The 21,060-nt window shown below is 41.0% G+C and overlaps 1 protein-coding gene across 7 annotated transcripts in view; it reads left to right on the top strand.

The window, feature by feature from the left end:
• Positions 1-3,201: 3,201 nt before the first annotated feature.
• FYCO1 (FYVE and coiled-coil domain autophagy adaptor 1) overlaps positions 3,202-21,060 on the top strand; it is a 45,296-nt gene continuing 27,437 nt past the window's right edge. For 3 of the 7 annotated variants that reach the window (XM_057377281.1, XM_057377283.1, XM_057377284.1), the window contains exons 1-7: positions 3,203-3,288; positions 12,459-12,635; positions 14,134-14,240; positions 15,379-15,504; positions 19,097-19,203; positions 20,100-20,243; positions 20,943-21,036. In XM_057377281.1, the coding sequence (XP_057233264.1) occupies positions 12,581-12,635; positions 14,134-14,240; positions 15,379-15,504; positions 19,097-19,203; positions 20,100-20,243; positions 20,943-21,036 (633 nt within the window). In that variant the 5' untranslated portion in view covers positions 3,203-3,288; positions 12,459-12,580. Of the gene's footprint in view, positions 3,289-3,778; positions 4,070-6,140; positions 6,339-12,458; positions 12,636-14,133; positions 14,241-15,378; positions 15,505-19,096; positions 19,204-20,099; positions 20,244-20,942; positions 21,037-21,060 lie in introns of those variants that run through there. The other 4 variants (XM_057377278.1, XM_057377282.1, XM_057377280.1 and 1 more) reach the window with 4 other exon arrangements.

Raw genomic sequence — 21,060 nt, forward strand, 5'->3', positions numbered from 1 at the left:
AGAGGTATCACCTCCAACAATGCTGCTTTCTTCCAGTAAAGAGATACAAAGAGAATATGTTCTTTATCCATGTGGCACCCATATAGATTCATGTAAACTGCACAGTCCAGAGTCCATGTCTTGGCTCTCCCACATCATCATTGGTGCAGTTGAACCAGCACCAAATCAGACCAAACTTTTGGTACCTACTTTGTCCACACAGGAGTGAAATGCAGCCARTTCTGAGTAGTGATAGCTCCTAAAYCTGATGTGCTCCAGAGGAAATCAGTCTCAGAAGCTGACCTAATATTTAGCAGAATATTCTTCCAAGCCCTCAGCCAACYTGTCAAAAATGCCATATTTGCTTCTAGAGATTTTCCACAGCTCTGCTGGTTCTTTTTATGTTGCCTGCTTCCAGCTTTATACCTACTGACAACTATTTGTCCACCTATTCAAAACAGAATGCCAACAAAYGCAAAAAGTGCTTCCAAAGCTTTCTCCCCACAGTCACAGAAGGTTTCTGATGATGAACAGCAGCCTGTTGTTCAGTCTAGCTACAATGGTATGTTAATCCACTGAGGGTGACCAGGGAAACTGGGAGTTAGCTACTCACATAAAATACCTCAAGTGCCTAGGGGAAGCAAAGACTTTCCAGTCATTATATAACACCAATTAACTCCTGGGAAAAAAAGTTAAAGAAAATATGTAGCACATATAACAATAATGTCAGACAGATGGAAAGAACATTCTATGGACACATACTCAGAGACTATCTGAAATACTCATCCACTATCCACAGGAGATCATTAAGCAGCAATTTAGTTGTTCTAGTTGATCGAGTTGGCTACCTCTACTACATTCCCTCACACAGTGAAAAGACTTTTCCCAACAAAGGMTTTCCTTTTGCTGGGATGACTGACATTACCTTTCCTGAGCTAGTAAAATTGAAAAAAATTCCCATACAGCTCATCATAGTTTTTGAAGAAGTAAATCAATACATTTTACCAGAGTAAAAACACAGAAAGCAACATGCACAGAGCATGCAACACATTTTTATTTTTCTAGAGCAGCTTCCAAAAAGAAAAAAATCTTTTACATCTTTTATTGCTAAGAAACAAGGAAATATGGAAAATTCTAAGGAAGTATTGGTCATTTATCAACCTAGCTGGAAACAGCATGTTTTTCTCTGAAGAAATTGTTGTGTACATAAACAGGCAATAATTCAATAATTTACATCAATAATTAAATATTTCTGAAAGTATCTGGTTACTACATAATTAAAAGGAGGAACAATCCATTCTAATTGATTATTTTTGAGTGAAGCATAGAATTGCACACACTCTTTTTGAAAATATGTGAAATAAAATCCATTGCAGTGAAATTATATGGGATTTGATTTACYATTATTCGTGTCTCATGATCCTGAGATTACTTTTGGAAGACACCCAGTTGCCTAGAGATCAATGGAAAACAAACATTCCTTTTCAGCAGATGCTCCTGGCACTGCTGCATGATTCAGCAAAGCGTGCCAAGGAAAGTAAGCCTGAAGGTCGCTTCCAAACTATGTGAGACATCCCACTGCATTTCACAAGTCATGTGCCTGCAACACACATAGCCCTATAACCTGCATTTCTGAGGACACTAACATGCTTTTGAGCTATTAAAAACCCCATACATTAGATGAAGATTAATCACCAAAACTTAAGGTCATTTAGTCATTCTTTTATGTGGAGGATGATGGAGACATGTCAGTGACTACGTACTATGTATATTTCCTCAAGAGTCTTGAAAATTTGACACTTTGATCTTCAGCCTAAGCTGATGTTTATGAYGCTAATAAAGTCACAAGCATTATARCAAGAACTGATGACAAACTGCTTGCTCACAAGTTGAATTTAAAATTGTTTATTTACCAAAGCAATGTGAAAAAAGCAAAGGAAGTTCTTCAAGTTTGCACTTCAAGCACAAAACAAGTGTAGCCTATTGCAGGCACTGGGAAAGAAATGTCCTTTCATAGAATCTTATGCATTACGGGAGGGTTGAAATCTGAAAAGAGGTAACAGGCTGCTTGTAGAAGAARCCTGGTGCTGGGAGTGTTAGGAACCCCAGCCCCCTGTACACCCCYACACCCTGGCTCAGGAAGCAACCTCTTGTTCCACTTTCACACCTGCTTTTTCTCAGTCTCTTACTTTATGTGGACATATAAATCCCTGCCTACATCTTTCACAGAACCAGATTGGAAAATACCTTTGAGATTGAGTCCAACCCATGACYGAACACCACCGTGTCAAGCAYTGGCACTGAGTGCCATGCACAGTCTTCCCTTAAACACCTCCAWGGACRGTGMCTTCACCACCTCCCTGGGCAGTCSATTCCAATRTCTAATCATACMTTCTGCRAASAAATTCTTCCTGTTGTCCAAACTAAATCTCCCCTGGCAGTTTGAGACTATTTSCTCTCATCCCTTCATCTTAGGGATGAGGATTTTCCTTTCATCTACTGGTGAGAGCAGAGACCGGACATCTGCTGCATACCAGATTTATCATGCCTGACTTTTACATTTGCTTCAGTTGTCTGTGCAAAGAGCTTGATAAACTGATGTGCAAATGAGAAAAAAAAAATAAAAAAAAGGAAAACCCACATATAAAATTGTCCTAAAAGCTGGTACTATACTAAAGAGTTACTGCATTAAAACAAAAAACAAAAATGTATTAAATATATTTTTTTTTATTGGTGCCCAGTAACAGGCCAAGAAGCAACGGCCATAAACTAGAACACAGGGACGCAATGGCCATAAACTAGAACGCAGGGAAGTTTAAACTCAGTGTGAGGAAGAACTTTACATTGAGGGCGGCAGAGCATTAGAAGAGGACGCCCAGCGAGGTCATGGAGTCTCCATCTCTGGAGACATTCCCAACACACCTGGACGCCTTCCTGTGTCACCTGCTCGAGGTGACCCTGCCTTGGCAGGAGGGTTGGACCAAGCGCCTCCAGAGCCCAGAATCTGTGATTCTGTAAAAAAAGACCTTTTTACAGAGGGCACCAGAAACACCCGAGAGGAAAGCACCCCAGCCCTGCAGCTGCAGCCGAAAGCAGCGATTTCCCCCACAAACCCGCTCCAAACCCCTCAGCTCTCCCCGCGGCGGTCGGTCTGTTCCCGCCTCCGGGCGGCCCCGGCGCCTCACCCGGACACGGCCCGGGCGAGAGGCGGCCCCGCCGCGGCCTCACGGGAGTTGTAGTCGGGCGGGAGGGCCGGAGCCTCACCCCGGGCCGCCTCTCCGCGACATGGCGGCGGCGGCGGCCGCGCAGGTACCGAGCGAGCCCTCCCGCACAGCCCTGAGGGAGCGCGGCGGGGCCGGGGCGGGGAGGCGGCGGGCGGAGGGAGCTGACGGGGACAGGGGGAAGGAACTTTGGCGGCTTCCACTTGTTGCGGCGCCGAGCTCGGCTCCGAGGGGAGGAGCCCCGGCGGGGAGAGAGTTGCCGGCMGCCTTAGGGGGTGCCCGGGTCGGCTCGGTGGTGGGATGAGCGCGGCATGGCAGGAGAACATCAGCCTGGAGTGGGCTGGATGCTGGCTGTCATTGCCTGGGAGCCCACCCAAACGACCCTCAGGGCCAGCGTCTGGGCGGACATCGGCCGCTCTCCAGTCCTAGTTCCCCGAAGTGTCATCATGTGTCCCTGGGCAGCGCTGACTTTAGTCCAACACCAGCGCTGCCCTCTGTTTTCTCCTCTCCTGCAGCTGCAGGAGGAGCGGAGTCACCCTGCTGGAAATCAAACACCCGCCCGTGTCCGTGCCCTCACCCCGCTATAAAGTGCTGACARGCAAATATTTGCCGCGGCCCTAATCCCACTTTGCCCTTGTGTCGGCAAATCTCCGGCGGATGGATAGGGAGAGAGTTTTGCTGGCACACGGGGCAGCCGKGTCTGTCTCCAGAGCAGATGCCGGGTTTGTAGCCGGCCCTCCTCCTCCGGCTTACGTTGATCCTGGTAATCCAGAGTGARCAAGGAGAAGGAAAAAAACCCAAGGTTTTAGTGAAATGGTTGTCTGTCTCCTTTGGGCACTGGATTCCCCTCGGGCAGAGGTCCTGCGGTGGTGAGTCGGGCTGTGGAGGGGCTGTGCCGCGTTCTGGGAGCTGGTAAATTCCCTGCTGCTGGTGAATTCCCTGCTGCTGGTGAATTCCCTGCTGCTGGTGAATTCCTTGCTGCTGCAGCTGCCCGAGCACAGGGCCCTGTTTTCTGTCCGGGTCACTGCATCCAGCCTCCGGTTGATTTTTCCAAGGTTGGCTTGGCACACGGAGGTGGTCAGCTGTAGACGTCACACTGCTGGTTCTGCCTCTCACTTGAAACTAAGTTTCACGTTCTAAGTTTCGAGTTGAAACAGAGGGAGAAATACCAGGCCTTTGTCTGTTCAATGCTGAAGAGTGAAAGTGGATGATTTTATTGAGCTCTGACTTTGTGTGCTCATGAAGGCAAGCTGGGGTGAAACTTTGGGGGTAAAACATGTTCTCTGTCTTGTCAATAATATGGCAACATGTCCTCTCYTACTGCCATGCAGTAGCTGGGTTTATCTTTTGCAGATTTTATGGTGTGCGAGCCAGTTTCTTGGAGTYTTGAAATAATCCTCTTGGGAGTGCTTGAATTTAAAAATATTCTAGAAGTTTCAAATAGTGTTTCCCAACATTCACATGTCGAAGACAGCACTAGAGTTGAAAAGTTGTATCTAAGTCAGTTTTGCTTTGCTTGTTGTAGTATATATATATATATATATATATATATATATATACACACACACGCATGTATCTGTAGTTTATGTATTTGACAGCATTTGTTATAAACAGGGTTTCACTACTCCTTCTCAAGACCCTGTTGTGGAGCCTGATTTTCATGTGCAAAGAAATCTCTTACGTACCCCTTTTGACAACAGTGAAAGAGTGTGTTATATTTGCAGTCTCTCTCTCCACTGCTAGAGGGTTACATAAAAGGAACAGGAATTTGTCCTAACATCCTGGAGGTTAGGTTCCTCTTAGGGCTTGTTTGGTGGGTGATCAAGACCTAAAAAAAAACAGCTAGGGAGAGAAAACTAGTCAAGATGTAAAGAAAAGTATGTAAAATTGCAGAAATCATGTGATGGAACCAAGGAAAAGTARTGCTGAATTTTTTTTAACTTGGATTGTTATTTATTTTTCTTGGTTTAAAACTTAACAGTTGTCTGTCAAGTAAACACTCAACCCTTCCAGTACATGCTTTTGAGAATATGTTTTTATTGTTACACATTATTGATTTTATTTATTTATTTGTATTACTGTGTGCTTATTTGCTTATTTTGCCAAGCAAGGAAAGTTTAGCAGCTTGTATCTAATCCAGTTCACATTTTGATGTACTAATTCCAGTTTGTGCATGGAGTGGTGGCTGATTTGTGTCCAAAAATTCCATAACAGTACTAATTTAAATCCTTTGTCCAAATGTATTGTGAAGAAGGTTTTACCCTTTGTAATACTGGTTGAAGAAGTAAACTTTTTATGCAAAGTGTCTGGATCTTAGTGCTTGKAACAGCACTGGGAAACTGTTGTTGCACAGGACCTTGACTTGTATGGGTTTCCTTTGGTTTCATATTTTTGTCCATCCCAGTATTCTGTGTTGGTTGGTGGTATAGTGACCTCACCAGATATTTGCAGTTGACCCCAGAATGAATCCTGCTGGGAAGAAGGATGGGGACAGGAAAGGTCTTACGACTTTTACAAGCCAGTTTAGGTTTCGAAAGTAAACCRGTTGGATCAGGATATCCCGAATAACTGGGCTGATGCCAAGCCTGYGTCATCTGTGAACCTGGCTGTTCCCAGCCGTCCAGCATGACAGTGTCATACAGGCCTCTCTTCCAAATGCTTCTAAATCTTTGGGATTCTAAATCTTTGGGAATCTAAAACTTCCTCTTCCCCCCAAAATGGCCATCACTGGAAAATTCACAAGAAAAGAGGGAGCGAGGAAATACTCCATACTTCCTGCTACAGAGGAAGGAAAACAAGAATTCTTTCTGTTGACTCTGGGGCAGCATGACTCACTCAATGGCCTGTCAGTTTGGGCTGTCTCAGCGTGGTTTTTGCTTGCCTCGCCCTCTATTTGGTCTACATGTATGTGGTCAAAACCTGTAATTTTCAGTGTTGCTTRTTGGTATTTCACTGGGAGCAGCATATAGGCCAGGAGTTGTCCTAAGGAGCTGCTGGCTGGCTGAAGGACTCATGAGGTGCTACAGAAGACTCAACACCCACCTGCCAGACTTCCCAAAACCATTAGCTGGAGGAAGCCTTTTCAAGTATTTCTGAAACCTCAGCTTGGAGGGACAGTGTTCAACAGTAGATACAGAGGTAAAAATGCTGCTAAGAAAAGGTCATGTTCAGAGGCAGGATGTAATGGTTGTTTCTTTTAACTATCTCGAAGTCTCAGAGGTGGCTGATATTTTAGTCAGGCCAGCCTTGCTGAGGAAATTAACAAGGCTCAGAGACCAGTTTTGGAGACCTGAAAAAGTRAGATTTTTTGAAGTCTCCAAGCTTGTGCCATGAGCAATTTGAGTGTCATCAGTTGCCAAATGGTCCTTTGCAGCTGGAAGTCCTCTGGTGTTTCTATTTCTGTAGGTGTCTGCGTAGTGCTCCTCAGAGTAGCACCTGAGCATCATGTGCCTAGCTAGAAGAATGTGTGTTGTGTAAGTTATGGAGAGGAAGAGTGATTTTGAGGCAGGGAGGATATAGAGGGACACAGGGAGAATGGTTTAGGAGAATTAGAGCACGAAGGGGGAAAAAACCTTCGCACTTTTGAATGAATTGTGTCTTTTCAGCTCACCATAAAGGCACTGAGAAAGCAGGGAATTCTCCCAGGGTGAATGAAATACAATGGCTGCAGCAGTGGTGAAGCAAGTCTCTGGAGAGTTATGGTCAGATTAATTGAGAGACATTAGGAAACAAGGTGTAGCATTCCTGACATGGGGTGAGGTCTGGCGTGTCCTAAGGGAAAAGGGCAGATGAATTTGTTAAAAGCGATACTAGTACAATTCCTGTTATCAGAAGAGAGTTCTTCTCTTTGTAAACTGACTGCTTCCTCAAACAGGGAACTTCTGTCATCATGAGATAGGGCAGAGACAAGGTTGTCTTTGTGAGATATGTACTAGCTCATCCCTGTGCTGTTGTTTGCAGAAAGTGGTCATTTGAGTTCATGTTGATCAACAGTTATTGATGTGAAGGAGTATCAGACAAAACACTATTCTCCATGTCAGGAATCTGTGTCACTGGTTTGATGCTTCTGTCCTGTSTGCCAAAGTACAGTGTAAGGTTTTAAAGAGTTTTAAGTCAGATGGAGAGGAGATCCAATTCAGTAGGTGCAGCATTAAAAAAAAATTGTTAGGGTTACCAGCTTTGTACACCCAAGGTTAAAAATTAACTGTCTCATGGAGATCTTATCATGCCACTATAGACTCTTGTCTGTTGCCTAGTTTTGATCTTTTTCTAAGAAGACATTGCAAATACAAAGAGTAGATGTAGAATGCAGGTCAGTTGTCCATAGAATAGGAAAGATTGCACAAAAAATTTATAAAATTTTACTGGTTCTTTTATGTCAATCTCTTTTGTCAGGTTAGGAGTACAAGCAGTACTTTATGAAGGTCATTATTGTTCTTATGTTGTAAAATGCGAATATTCCTAGAGCACAAGAGCCTTCCCACAAAAAAAAAGCTTTACTGTACAGAGTCCTTAACTGCAAAAATGTTCCTTGTCTGCCAAGCATTTACAAAGTATGTGAAAGTTTTTATGCACTTCATCTACTTACTCTCTTCCACTATGTTATGATTATCTGACAATTTGTCTTTCTGGATACACATTTTCTGTGATATGTCTTTTATTGCTAATTGTTTATATTTCCAAACCATATTTTTGTCACTAAAATGTGAAGGTTTGTTGATGTAGAAAATGAAAGGTGAAGATTAATTTAACAAGAAAATTTCACTTCTCGGAATGGAAACMTAGCTGTCATTCAGGCTGTGCCTGCCTTTTGTTTTTAATCCTCCTGATTAATGTGGTCCAGTGTGTGTTTTTATCAATCATGTATCTTTGCATGCAGTGTTAAAACACAAAGGGTTGAGTTGCCTAGTAAAAAGCACATAATGTGTGCATGATATAAGAATCATGCTTTTTTATACCTCAAACCCTGACTTCCAGCAAGTAGTTCATCAGTTTTAAGAATGTGCAGCTTTTATGGGCCTGTGTGGTATAAAATGAGAAAARCTGCAGCACAGCTGCCATGAATTCCACTGTGACTCTGTTTGCTGCAACAACAATGTATGAAGTAATTTTTCTATGCAATTGGAATGAAATTATCTAACTAAATCAGTGGTGTTGCAGTCGTGAGAGTTAGGGACTTTCTTTTCCCAACTCTTCCTTCATCTTTGCTGTGAGGTTTGCATTCAGAGTTCTTTTGTCAGTGTGTCTTGTAGCCAACTGTATGGCCAGGTAGGTTGTTTGGATTTTTTTGGTGGGGTTTTTTTTTTTTTAATTTTTTTTTTCCACAGTGTACCTTCCAGTTATTAGTCAGTATCTGCTTTTATAGGACAAATCATGTTCACACTATATAATGGCATAACACAGTTAAAGTTGCTGTGACTCACAAACATAGGATTTGTCTCAGTATCCTCACTTGCCTGGTTTGTTTCATATAGAATGTTAGAAAAGGCATAGGATTGCAGGAACCAAATAATTAAAGGTCTTGTGATACCATTTGGAACCATGTGATGAAGTGCCCTTGTTTGGAATGACTAGACCAGAGCACTCATATTAACAGGAAATACTTCCATAAGCAGTAGAAAGTAGTGGGTCTTCGTTTCCAATTATTATTTCTTGCAAATCTGATTTACTGCTTAGCTGAATTACACCAAGTCTGCTGTGTGAGCTCTGCAGTTATTACACACTGAAAGTGCACTTGGGTGGGGGGAGTGGATTCTCTGATACCAGGCTATAATGGAAGTCTCACCGTAGCCTTTTTAACAATGAAGAGATAGTCTACTCATGGACATCCTCCCTGCTTCCTGTTTTGATTGCACATGGAGAGGTGTATTATTTTGAAAATTATTACCTTCTGTCAAGGTTGGCCAAAATTRACCAATGAATAAAATTTTTTAAAAATGTAGCTGCTGGAGATGTGGACATGGTGTAGAAACTGAAGAGAAATGTAATAGAATAAGATTAAAAGTAGGTCATTGTAGCTGCTTCACTAACCAGTTTAATTACGGTCATTAAATTATGTTGCCTCACTCCCCTTCAGGTAAATCTTTTCTTTTYCTGTATGTGGGCTATTTCCTTTCTGCTTCTTTTTTAATCTCCAGGATATCCTCCTCTGTAAAGAAGATTGTCACCCCCACACTAGTACTTATGCCAGCAGGGAAGGCAGAGGAGACACCTTCAGAGATCAGCAGGCACGGCCCAGGAATGTGGGGAGGGACTGGTGACATGCCCTGTCTTGCCTCCTGGGTGCCAGGTCCTTAGTGTAGCTGCCCTGGTGTCACTGCAGCTCTGCCATTCTGGGCAAGTTAATGYCATCAGCCTTAGTCCATCCAGTGCTGTTATGTAAGAGGGAACAATGCATCATCTAAAAAGTTTTTGACTCACAGCAGGTCACTCGTGCCTGAGGAATGTATCGTGCTGTTTTCACAAAGCAAATATTTACAGGTGTGCACAGTAGCATAGGAAATGCTGGAGGAGCAGGAATGTGCTCTAAAGAGTTCTGGGCAAAATGTTCTGTGATCAGGAAGGACTAGATGAGGTGTTTACAGAAACTCTTCCTATATTGAAACCTTGGGAAATCAGTTAAGGTGCATTATCAGCTTTCTTTGCCATAGGAAGTGAGAGGTCTGCACCATTTTATGGAATGGAAACTGGTTTTTAAGAACATCTTTGGAAAGACCATGGAGGGGAGAAGTACCTTCTCCCCATTTTTTGTAGAGAAGGCAAATAGAAAAAGTTTTGGCACATATGCCCTATGAAATAGCCCAGGWCAAAAGATCACCTTTGGGAAGAGAAGGGAATAAATGCATGTATCATCCATGGGTGCTGATGGAAGGAAGGAGGAAGCTGTGAGACCTTGCTGCTGATATTGAGAAAAGACAAGACASGAGTGGGCTGTGTGGCTTACATACCTCTAGCTGTGTTGTGGTTTCTTTTCAGGGTTCTCACATCTACCTAGGAGATCCAAACAAGAATAAAGATGTATATCTTGGGCTGCTTTGGCACAACAGGATCAATCCACTGGGAACATACAAACTTCTGTTGCAGTGTGTCACTGATTGTCCACRCAGTCGTCATTTATCTGTGACTTCTGGGCAAACACACTGACTTGAGCAGTGTCARTGGGGCTGGAGGAAGTCTGAGCTGCCTTAGTCCTCCTGCAGTGAATGTCTACTTGTACATCCTGCTGGGAATTAGCACTTGACAAGGTCCTGTGCTGTGCCTGGCTGCTATAGGATGCCCAGTATCCCACTCTTTGCTGTTATTGCAAAATAAAGGCTCAGTTCCCAACTGCCTGCTCATCCAKGCTCTCTGTACMTGCCTGCAGTTGGCCTGGTCACTRTTTTCCTGGCATGYCTCTTGCATAGCTTTTGTGYCTCAGGAGCCTTGAATGGGAGYTTTTTCTGGCCTTTGGGAAGCACAGGCAGGATGCCCTTGTGGGKTCTTGTTCTTTTCCTTCTTTGTGTGAGGAAGAGCAGTTGGTTTGGCCACATTTTTTGACTTCGATTGCCCACATGTCACAATCTTCTCACTTCAGTTTCTTTCTGTTACAGTTGCCAAACTGAACAGATATGGCTGATAGTACTGWGTGTGCTTAAAAAAGGAAACATCGACTCACTGAGTTTGTTACTCTTGCTTTGTTTCATTAGTACCCAAACTCAGCAAGTTGCCAAGAAGTGTGATACTTTGTATAGCCACTGGGTAGAAYCGAGATAGGAATCTTGGGYGTGTCATACTGTTGATTTAAGGTAAAAAATTGTGTTTGGCGCCACAGGTCAGGAAGCAACCAGTTGTGGTGGGGGTTTTTTGCTGGCCAAGGCCCCTCCCCAGACAGCACATAATCTACATGACAGTTGTGCCATAACAACTGGCATCAAAATATAGAAATGGAAAGTGGTAGGTAACAAAGCCCAGGTATGCAGAGAAGCACACTAGTAAGCCTAGTTTCAGCCTCCTCTTTATACTTAATAGTTTCTGTCTCTATGGCTTTGTTAATGTTTGCTTTGTTTCAAACAGAAAAGAACATGGGATCACATCAGGATCACTTCCTAACAATACTTTAATAGATGGAGTAGGAAGCATGATCCATTTGATTAACCAGACAGCTACTTCAGCCGTGCCAATTTAGCTGTTTTGGGAGTGAAAGAAAGGAAACAGAAAGGAGATAAAATAATGTGGCCTAATCACATTTAGATTTCAACAGTTTGTAAGATTTTAATTACAACTTAATTTCATTGTAGTTCAGCTTGAATTAGAAAAAAAAAAGCACTGATGAGTGCATTAGAATATTCTAAAGATTCAGTACTTTGGGTGTTATGTTTGCTTGAAACTTGGGCTGTACCTCTGTAAACAGAATTCTGAACAACCTTTGTATAGGATGCTTAGTAAGTTCTCTTTGTAGTTTCTGTGTGGCTTTTTCCTTTGAATTATTGTTCCCAGATTAGCATTGGAAAGATTGCATCCACAGATGTGGTTGTTTTAGTAATGTTGTGTGAGGCTTTTAATTAATTTTATTTAAGGAAGGATTTTCTGTGCATGCCAACTCACTTGTAGTTGTCCTAAGCAAGGAAGGTGGTGCAAGGTATATTTATCCAGCCAGGGATGCTGTAACAGAGCTTAAAATAAAGTGGTGTCATCTTGCATRTGTTGGGAACAGTGGGTTCTGGGAAGGGGTTGAGAGGTGTTCCTTGTGCTAAAATCACGCTCTGGTACTAGAACACTTTCAGCAGCTCTTGCACATTAAAAATACGCTTCAGTGCCAGAGAGTCAAGTACGCATCATTTTTGACTCCTTGGCCCATGCCTAGTCTATGTCTTGAAGGTCTCTCTGAAATGGAAAAGTTGTCTTATCTTTTTACTCTGCAGCCTGTAGGGAAGATCTGGCAGAGGGTTTGGGGAGGGAATCACGTGTCATTGGAACCTCCCTCAGGGTCACAAGATGGATTGCATGAAATGCCAGCCTGAGCTGGGCTGTACGACTACGTTGTAACTCCAGCTASAGAAAATTGCTCTCTGAGGTTTGCTTAGTCGTTTTGAAAGATATAACTGGAGAAATAGCTAAAATGGCAAATGAAAACTAGAAGAAAATATTAAGGAGATTCCCGGAGAAGGGTTGGCCTTAGAATTCATTACTCGACAGGATATAATATGCCTAAACACCTCTCTGCTACTCATTTCAGTTGATAAAGACTTCCGCTTTTATTTTTGGCTTTTACAATTGCAGGTGTCACAGAGAAAAATAATCAGCACCAAACCAATGGTCATCAAGGATATGAGCTCTGCTGTTTTTATCTAGATGGATGAAAAGGTTACCAGCCCAGAAGGGGAGTTCCTTTTGTTTCCAAGATGGCAGCAACTAGTGGCGAAAGCCAACTGCAGCGGATTATCAGAGACTTGCAAGGTACGGTGAGTGCCATGCTGACAGATACGTTCAGAGACTGGTAGAGACTGGACTGCAGTCTCCAGGGTTCAGATAACAGAGAGTAGGAATTGTGTTTTCAATTATGAAACTCTTTCCTGCAGCAATTTTAGCAACATAATTCTTAGTGTTCAGTGTGATTGATGCTTTTTTTGTGAGACAAGTGCTGTTCCTCCTGTAGGACCTTAATCCTGCACATTTAGCATAGAAGATAAGAAATAAGTTTTAAATTTAAAGCAAGGTGTCTGCGGGATTTGCATTGTGAGCTAGGACTTCGTCAGCATGCACAGAGCTGTTACAAGACTTCATGTGAAGTAAGGAAAAGCCTGATTTTTAGGCCCTTCCATGACGGGAAGCTGATGTGGAGTTGCTGGTACTGTGGAAATAGAAAAAAACAGGCAGCCAAACCTAATTGGGAAAGGAGACTCAGAGGAAGAGGGCTGGAGAATTATACCTGCTATTCTCACTGAAGTGAAACCTAAGTTGTCTTCCACTTGAAGTAACCAACCTAATTTTCAACAGGTCTGTTGCAGGCAAAATTGGCATCAGATTCTTAATAATTTTCCTGCTCTCCTTCTGTCTTAATCAGCTACCTATACAGGATTCAGATACTTTTCCTTTTTATTTTTATTAAATATAGGGTACATGCACCAAAGCTGAGAATCTAGATCTTCCTGTAACCTAGAAAAGGACATCTATGTGCCTGCTAACAAGAATAAATTTTAATTTGCAGAGGGTTATCAAGTGGGACTGGGAGCTAAAATTCACTCAGTCACCTGAAATAAGTATAAAGCCAAGGGGAAAGCAAGCTCAAAATCAGTAATTTCTGATGCTGAGAATCACATCCTTTTGCAGATAGAGTGTCCAAGGGGACTATAGACTGTGTTTCGACTTGAGATTTCCTCACCCACTGTGGGGTATGTTTTAGGGAAGAGGAGKTGCTGTATGCTTATTTTTTATGTAAATTATTTTTCCATTTGTGTTTGTAACCAGCACAAGCTGAACCTTCCTGAATAAAGCATGGAGAAGATAAATGTGCTGACTGAACGACTGTTCTCGTGTTACTGATCCCCTTTAGCAGATTACRTGCTTTGTCCTTTCTAATCAGAATTCTGTTTGTCCTGTGGCAATACCTTAATGTGCMCATGAGACAGCAAAAAGTTATTTCTCTTCCCTCTGCTGAGGTAGCAATTAGCAATTGTCTGTTAGCAGGTTTTGCTATGTGTCAGAAGTGCTAAGTGTGTTTTTAAGAGGAACAGTTCCATGGAACAGATTGACATAGCTTGAGCTCTGTTTTTCTTATAGGTGGTCTCAAATTGCAAGCATATCAGTYATTTCTTCATACTGTTGTTAAGACATTTCAACTAAAAGGAATCCACATGCATCAKGTCCATGAAGAAAGCATTTATTTAGATGCTTATGGATTTAGTGCTATATATCCTTTGCATTAGTTAACTATTTTTGGTATCTTTTTTAAAAGATGCAGTGACTGAATTAAGCAAAGAATTTAAAGAAGGAGGTGAACCAATCACAGATGACAGTGTCAACTTGCAAAAATTYTCCTACAAGCTTGAGTACCTTCTCCAGGTAAAAAGTGTTTAATTTTTAACACTTAGTTTTAACACTTAGTTTGTTTAATTTATAATCTACAAGCAAAACTTGGCCTTGTTTTCTCTCACTGCCTCTTCAGTATGTGGGGTTTAACTCAATCATCAATATCCAGTTGAATCTGCTTTATTTTTTTGGTGTGTGTGATAAGTGGACTGGAATGTGTGCTGCCTATTATACTTATTTCAAGTGAAAATAAATAAATGTAATCTGAAGGAACTGCTGCCAGTTTGAGGAATGTAAGGCATTTCTTTATTGATCTGAAATATTTGAGCTTGATTTTAAAGATGACAAAACTGTCTCAGTAAGATCTTGACATTTTAATGCAAAATGAATATTAGTAGGCTGTTCAATGGTGCAAATACAGTGTACCATGGTGGTGTGACTAATCTGTAGAATTTTCAGCAATTTTGATTTGGAATTTTTTTTTTAATTGTATGAAAGGCTTAACACAAAAGGCTGATTCTTAATCTGGAATGCTGCTTTTTGTCCACCCTTCAACTTTAAGTAAAAGAAGTCACTGCTGGGCAAACTGAAATTCAGTTTRCATAGTGTGCTGTCCACATATATTGTAATCATGTCACTGATTGCTRCAAAGACATACTAATCTAGCCTAATCTAGGCAAGGGAGTTTTAATTGGGTTGCAGAGGTTTTAGGGCAAACTGAAAAATCCTTTGGGATTTGAATAGTACAAGCTGCAGTCCATATTCTTGCTGTATTGCTGCTCTGAATGTGATTGAGCTAGAGCAGGTTTTTCTGGTCCATACGCATGTGCTACTGACACAATTAATTGCAGGTCTCTCAGATTGTAGGTTCATTGCTCTTGAACAGCTCCTGAAACTGCTGCAAATCTTTCTTCCAGCAGTTTTGARTGGAAGTCTGTATTTTAAAGAGACCTAGAACATTATTATGTCTTAACTGTCAGTAAAGYAGCTTCTGTAACTGCTAGATTGCATCAGTACAGTGCAGTGTCTCTTTGCTTTGTGAATATATTGGCTAAAGTTAAGAGAAGTCATGAAAGCACATGCTGCTGGGAGAGGAACAGAATTCCAAGTAGATATACGAGTATATTTCTATTTAAATTGTGCTCACTGCATTTTGTTTTCCTGGTTTAAGTTTGACCAGAAAGAAAAAAGCACATTGTTGGGCAACAGAAAAGACTACTGGGATTATTTCTGCGACTGTCTGGCAAAAATCAAAGGAGCTAATGATGGAATCCGCTTTGTCAAGTCCATTACAGAGGTAAGGGTATCAGTTAAGCATCAGAATATCTGGTTTATGTTTTGCTATGTCTTTTCAGAGAGCAGTAGCAACAAACTAAAGGAAATACACTGCTTTTAACAAACAGCAAAAAAATACTTGGGATTTTTTTTTTAATTCTCACTTAAAGTATTAAAATGCAATATTGCATTTTTTACTTGAGCACTGAGTTACTTAGCATTAGATAGTCTGACTCCTGTTTCAAACACCACTTACACATGTGAATGGACCTGTTTGTCTCTAGTTGTGCCCTGCCCTTTCATAAAGTTAGTGCCATTTTCTCTAAAAATAAATGGAAAATCAAGTCAAGGATAGCAGATGCTATTTTCAGCCCAGCTTGCAAGTGTAACACTTAAGTTTCACCATATTTGATATTTCTTGAGACTTTTTCAGTTGTTCCATAGAGTTGAGGAGCACTGACTGAGAGCAGCAGTTTCATCTTCTGTGTCAACTTTGTTCCTCTGGTGTGAAATAGCATAATGAAATKACTCGAGGTGGTTGTCATTATTCCCTTGGGTAAGCTGTCAGGAACTGTAAAAAAAGCCTTGTTCCTGTTAGATTTAGGTAGTAATAAAAGTTTAATCTTGTAAAAACCACGTTATGTCTTCAGCTTAATGCGTGGGTGAAATAAATGCTCTGGGAAGCTTTCTGTGTTGATCCTGTCTGAGTCTTTGGAATCGTTTGAAAAAGATTTTCAGGTGGTGGTGTGTTAGTGCTCTCTTCCATTATCTGTGAGCAGTGCTAACTTGCATTTGCTAGTTACTATTTACAGCATATTTTCCWGTTCTCTTAGGAATTCCTCCACAGCAGCTCTAGATGATGTTGTTTTGATCCACCTGAAAGAGAGCCATAACAGAAGCAGGTTCTGTGTTCCCTACCTTTCTCTCTTCTCTTCACAACTTCACCAGTATAGAATTTTGCTGTTTTAAGGTGACTAATCCMWGAAAGGGCTCCAGTTTGTTTTAMCCACGGGAAGGAGAAGAGAGGCACWGAAACYTGGGTTGAATTTYCCACTACAGGATGACTGGAGAAGTAAGGAGAGTAACTGCTGCTGCAGGAAAAATCCTCTGACTTTAGATAGTGGCCCCTATATTTTCAGTAGCAGTAACCACTCTGATTTCTCTGCAAAGGTGACTATGCTGTAGTCCTCAACACTGTTGCCTGTGAAATTATCTGCACATTACCACATGTAATGACTGCACTTTTTCCTTCTTCAGTACCCCTGGCTGTTTAATTGTCCGCGCAATATCAGAAATTAGGGTTTGTAAGCAGGATACTTTCTTCTGCAATTTATGTGCATCCATAGAAATTAGCTTGTGGAAGGCTTATTTAATCTTTATTAACTTGTGGTTTAGGAATATGAACTCTTAAAAAGGTATCAGTGAACTGTTCCAGATAACTGAACTRGCACACTCAGAACCCAAAATTAAATGACATGTGACACAAAAGTATGTGGTTTTCCTCTTCATTACAGATAGAAATCAGCAGCTAATTTTTGTACCTGGCTGGACAGAACATAAAGGTTTACAAATGTCCTTTATTTGCTCACTGAACAATGCTAGTTGACTTTCAAAGGTGGAAGTGAACAAAACAGAAATAGTAGCAGTTAATTTTAAGAATGGTCAAACATTCCACAGCATAATGCCTCCTCTTCTGGTCTGCCTGTAGTGCTTCTAATATTAGGGTGCACAGTATGCTAGAGAGGTGTAGCAAGGAAGCAAACAAGAATACCCTGAGAGCTGTTATGTGTTAATTATGCAGAGGGCCTTATTCTTGAGGGTTGTAGGTGAGCAGTGAGTTCTGGTCATTCCCTTTCCCCTTTCAAAAGGTGATTACACTGAATACATATCTGTCCAAATCTTTACAGCCATACACTGCACCTTAGCTACAGTGTTTGCTGTCAAGGTGGAAACACTGTCAATACCAGACACTCTGCCTTCCTGATTTCTAGCAGGGTTCCAGCAGGAGGTGGCATGGTTTTGCTTCCCAGTCAGTCTTTTGCTACTCRCAGCTGCATGTGTGTAAATGTTTTCCTCTGCTTCTCATCATGTGCCTTTATTCTGATCTCTCTGTATTCCTTAAAGAAGGCATTGCAATGTAAATTGAAAAATCAATGAGAATAAGATAGAGTTAATTCTGTGGCTTCCAGGGTTTGGATTTGTTTGGGGTTTTTTTGACAGTTCTTCAGGTACTCACTAAATGTGCCTGGAAAAAACAGGGAAAACCACTTGTATGCTTCTTTGCACAGAGTAGGGATAACATCTTCCTGAAGACATGTTCAGATATCTGTGGGATGAATGAGGGTGAAAACCAGTTGATAAATTAAATTTGCTTCTTCTGGTATACTTACTGTTTTGGGACCACAGTATTTTGCACTTTGCATCCAATAGAATTCAAACCAAAAATCAGTAATAAGTGTTGCTTTCTTTGCTTCACATTTAATTCAGGTTCCATTCATAAGAACATTTTTGTATGTAGTGGGTTATTACTGAGCTAAATTAAAAACTTGTCTTACTTCGAAGCAGAAGACCAGTGACAATGAAAAGAAGGAAGATGAGAGTTTAAGGTGTTGCTCTCACTTCACCGCAGTGGAATGCTGATCAGTAGGAAAGAAAGATTGTGTGGGCTTTGAGCCTTCTATAACACTAACTTTTCAAGCAAATTTTACAGTAACTGACTAACTTGTGCTTCAGCCTCTCTAATATTTGTCTTGCCTTCTATTTTAAATCGAAATGTATCTGCTTTGCTAGTTGGATGAGCAGTTAAGTGAGAAATTCTTTCGTCATGCTCCTTTTCCATTCCTAAATTGATTCCTGACTTTGATAGAAAGAAGAAATAAAACACTATTTAGTGTTTCACTATTTTGCAGTACAGAAAATGGTTCAGATGTAAAAATAAAACATCAATTCCCAAGTCAATAGCTGTTACAAAATTCAGTGCAGAGCTTTGTGATCACCCTTATGTTGATTTAACAGCTGTCTTCATAAAAAAGATCCATTAATTTTGGTCATGCATCTGCTCTTGGTCTGKAGAAAGAATTAGATTTTAATCAACTTAATGGCTAAGTATTAAGAAGGGCTTTTTGCATTGCCTGGGGTTACTGTGTCCATGGGGATGTATATTTGYAAATGTGTACATCTTTGTTCTATAACTAAATCTGTCCTAAAGCTCTTCCAGCTGTGGCCATGCACATCTTAAATAAYTTAAGCAGTCACATCTGCCTTTGCTGGGCACATTGATATATGGCTTATATTGTGAATTGTCCTTAGCATAGCCTGGACTCATGTACTTAATATATTAGATGATTCATTGGTCCTGTGGTGCCTTTTACAGTATTATAAAATGGTCAACAGCCAACTGTAGAAACAAATTCATCATTCYGATAAGATTCCACTCAATGACAGACTTAGGAAAAGATGTTTCTGAGTTCTTACTGGTTTCCTTTACAACTTTCTTCTTTACAGAGGCATGTTGTGAGTAATTTTGTGTCACTATGTAATCTGTTCATGCTGTGTCTCTACATGATTACAAWTGACATTTAGACGTTTCTTTTCTTGTGGTTTCTCCCTTCCAGCTACGAACCTCTCTTGGAAAAGGAAGAGCATTTCTTCGTTACTCCCTGGTTCACCAAAGGCTAGCAGACACCTTGCAGCAATGTTTTATGAACACTAAAGTGACCAGGTGAATAGCAAAGTACTTTTTTAACTAATGAGTGTTTGCTCATTGAGATCAAGCAACATAACCTAGTAGCTATTGAAAGARATTGAAATGCTTCCAAATGTTTGGCTTAGAGAGCTGGTAATAGGATATGAAGGATAATAGACCTTTTGGCCTGGGTCACTGGTTCATGCATATCTTGGGCTTGTAAAGATTGAAAGTTATTACAGCTAAATATGCGTGGAGTGGGTTGTGCTGATGCTTCTGTATGTCAGTTTCAAAGGTGATATAAGTATTGAAATCCTGGATTTGATGAGCTATTCATAATGAGTAGAGGATTAATTTGGAGGTGTTGCACAAAGCCCCAGCAAGCATTTGCTTATATCTCCKGCTGGTCACACAGAAGAACAACTAGCCCCTGGGCAAAAAACTCCAAAGATAGTTTGTATTTGGTTGGAGGTACACTGCTAGGGCTTTAAGAAAAAGCCAGCTACTTTCACAAGTTGTTTAACTCTGGATGCTGCTTTCTGYTCCTCATTTTTGATGTGTTAAATGTGTGCTTTAGGTATTTACTGTGTGATTATCCAGTGTATAGCAAATACTTCGTATTGTCAGTGATTTGCTTGAGCACTAGAGGAAAAATATTTTGTGCAGGGACTTCTTTAAAGATATTTATTTGGAATTAATTAAAGTTGTTTAATTTCATTGACATTAAACAATAGGATATTGTCTGGTGAGTCTGGTTGTTGAAAGGATATTGTCTGGTGAGTCTGGTTGTTTTCAATTGTGTTTAGAATACTCTACCATCATTTTTCTGAGGTGGTGGGAATAATGATGTTGAGTTCTTTTGTAAGAGAAACTGCTACTTCTCTTTTGCTTTGGAATGAGTATTACTTCTCTTTTGTTTGTTTGTTTTCAAGTGACTGGTACTATGCAAGAAGTCCATTTCTGAATTCCAAAATGAGTTCTGATATTGTGGGTCAACTGTATGAGCTCACTGATGTTCAGTTTGACTTGGCATCAAGAGGCTATGATTTAGATGCTGCTTGGCCAGCATTTGCCAGGTAAGATGGAGCCATGCAGTCATTTTGTATTAACAAGGACATAAAACACCTGCTCGCTAAAGAATCTGWAAAAGCTTCTACTTTTGAATGTAGGAATAACTGCGTTGGAGCAGGTATACACTTTTTCTTATGTAATTAATCCATGACCAAATTGGCCTGCATCTCCTTCAGTATACTGAGTACCAGAGATCAGAGATGATGCTCTGAATACTGCATTTACAGTAACTGCAGTTTAGGCCCAAATCCAAGCTATTCTCATCTATCCACGCACAAGAAGAAATGTTCTTAAYTTCCTCTGTTTCAAGAGCTGAGACRTGTAGTGATCCCATKCAAAACTRGWTAACAAAAACTACCAGGTCTGGTCCAGATCCATTTATATCAGTGGGAGTTTTCTAGGACCCTTTGCTGCCACCATCCGGTTAAACCACCGCCATACAGCAATAAAATTCTTTTGAGCGAGGCTGCGTTGGTTCTTGTGGACATGGGAAGTGACAGCTACCAGCCCCATCATCTTTTAAAGAGACCTTCGATATCCCTATCTTATTTTTCATCAACTTCAATGGTTTTTGGTCAAGACAGCAGGTGCAATTATGTCTTTCTTTATGTGGTAGTTACCACTAGATAAATCTCACATATGCAAATACACATATGTATGTACTGAGACTTACCTTATATATTGTTTCACTGTGTGATCAACAGGAGGACTCTGTCCTCGCTTGGATCTTCAGCATATTTATGGAAGCCCCCAAGTCGSAGTTCCAGCATGAGCAGTTTAGTGAGCAATTATTTGCAGGTAAGCAAATTGCAGATAAATGTT

This window comes from Malurus melanocephalus, unplaced genomic scaffold (genome assembly GCF_030028575.1).
Source record: "Malurus melanocephalus ecotype Western Australia unplaced genomic scaffold, MMel_1.1 scaffold_309, whole genome shotgun sequence".
Lineage (NCBI taxonomy): Eukaryota > Metazoa > Chordata > Aves > Passeriformes > Maluridae > Malurus > Malurus melanocephalus.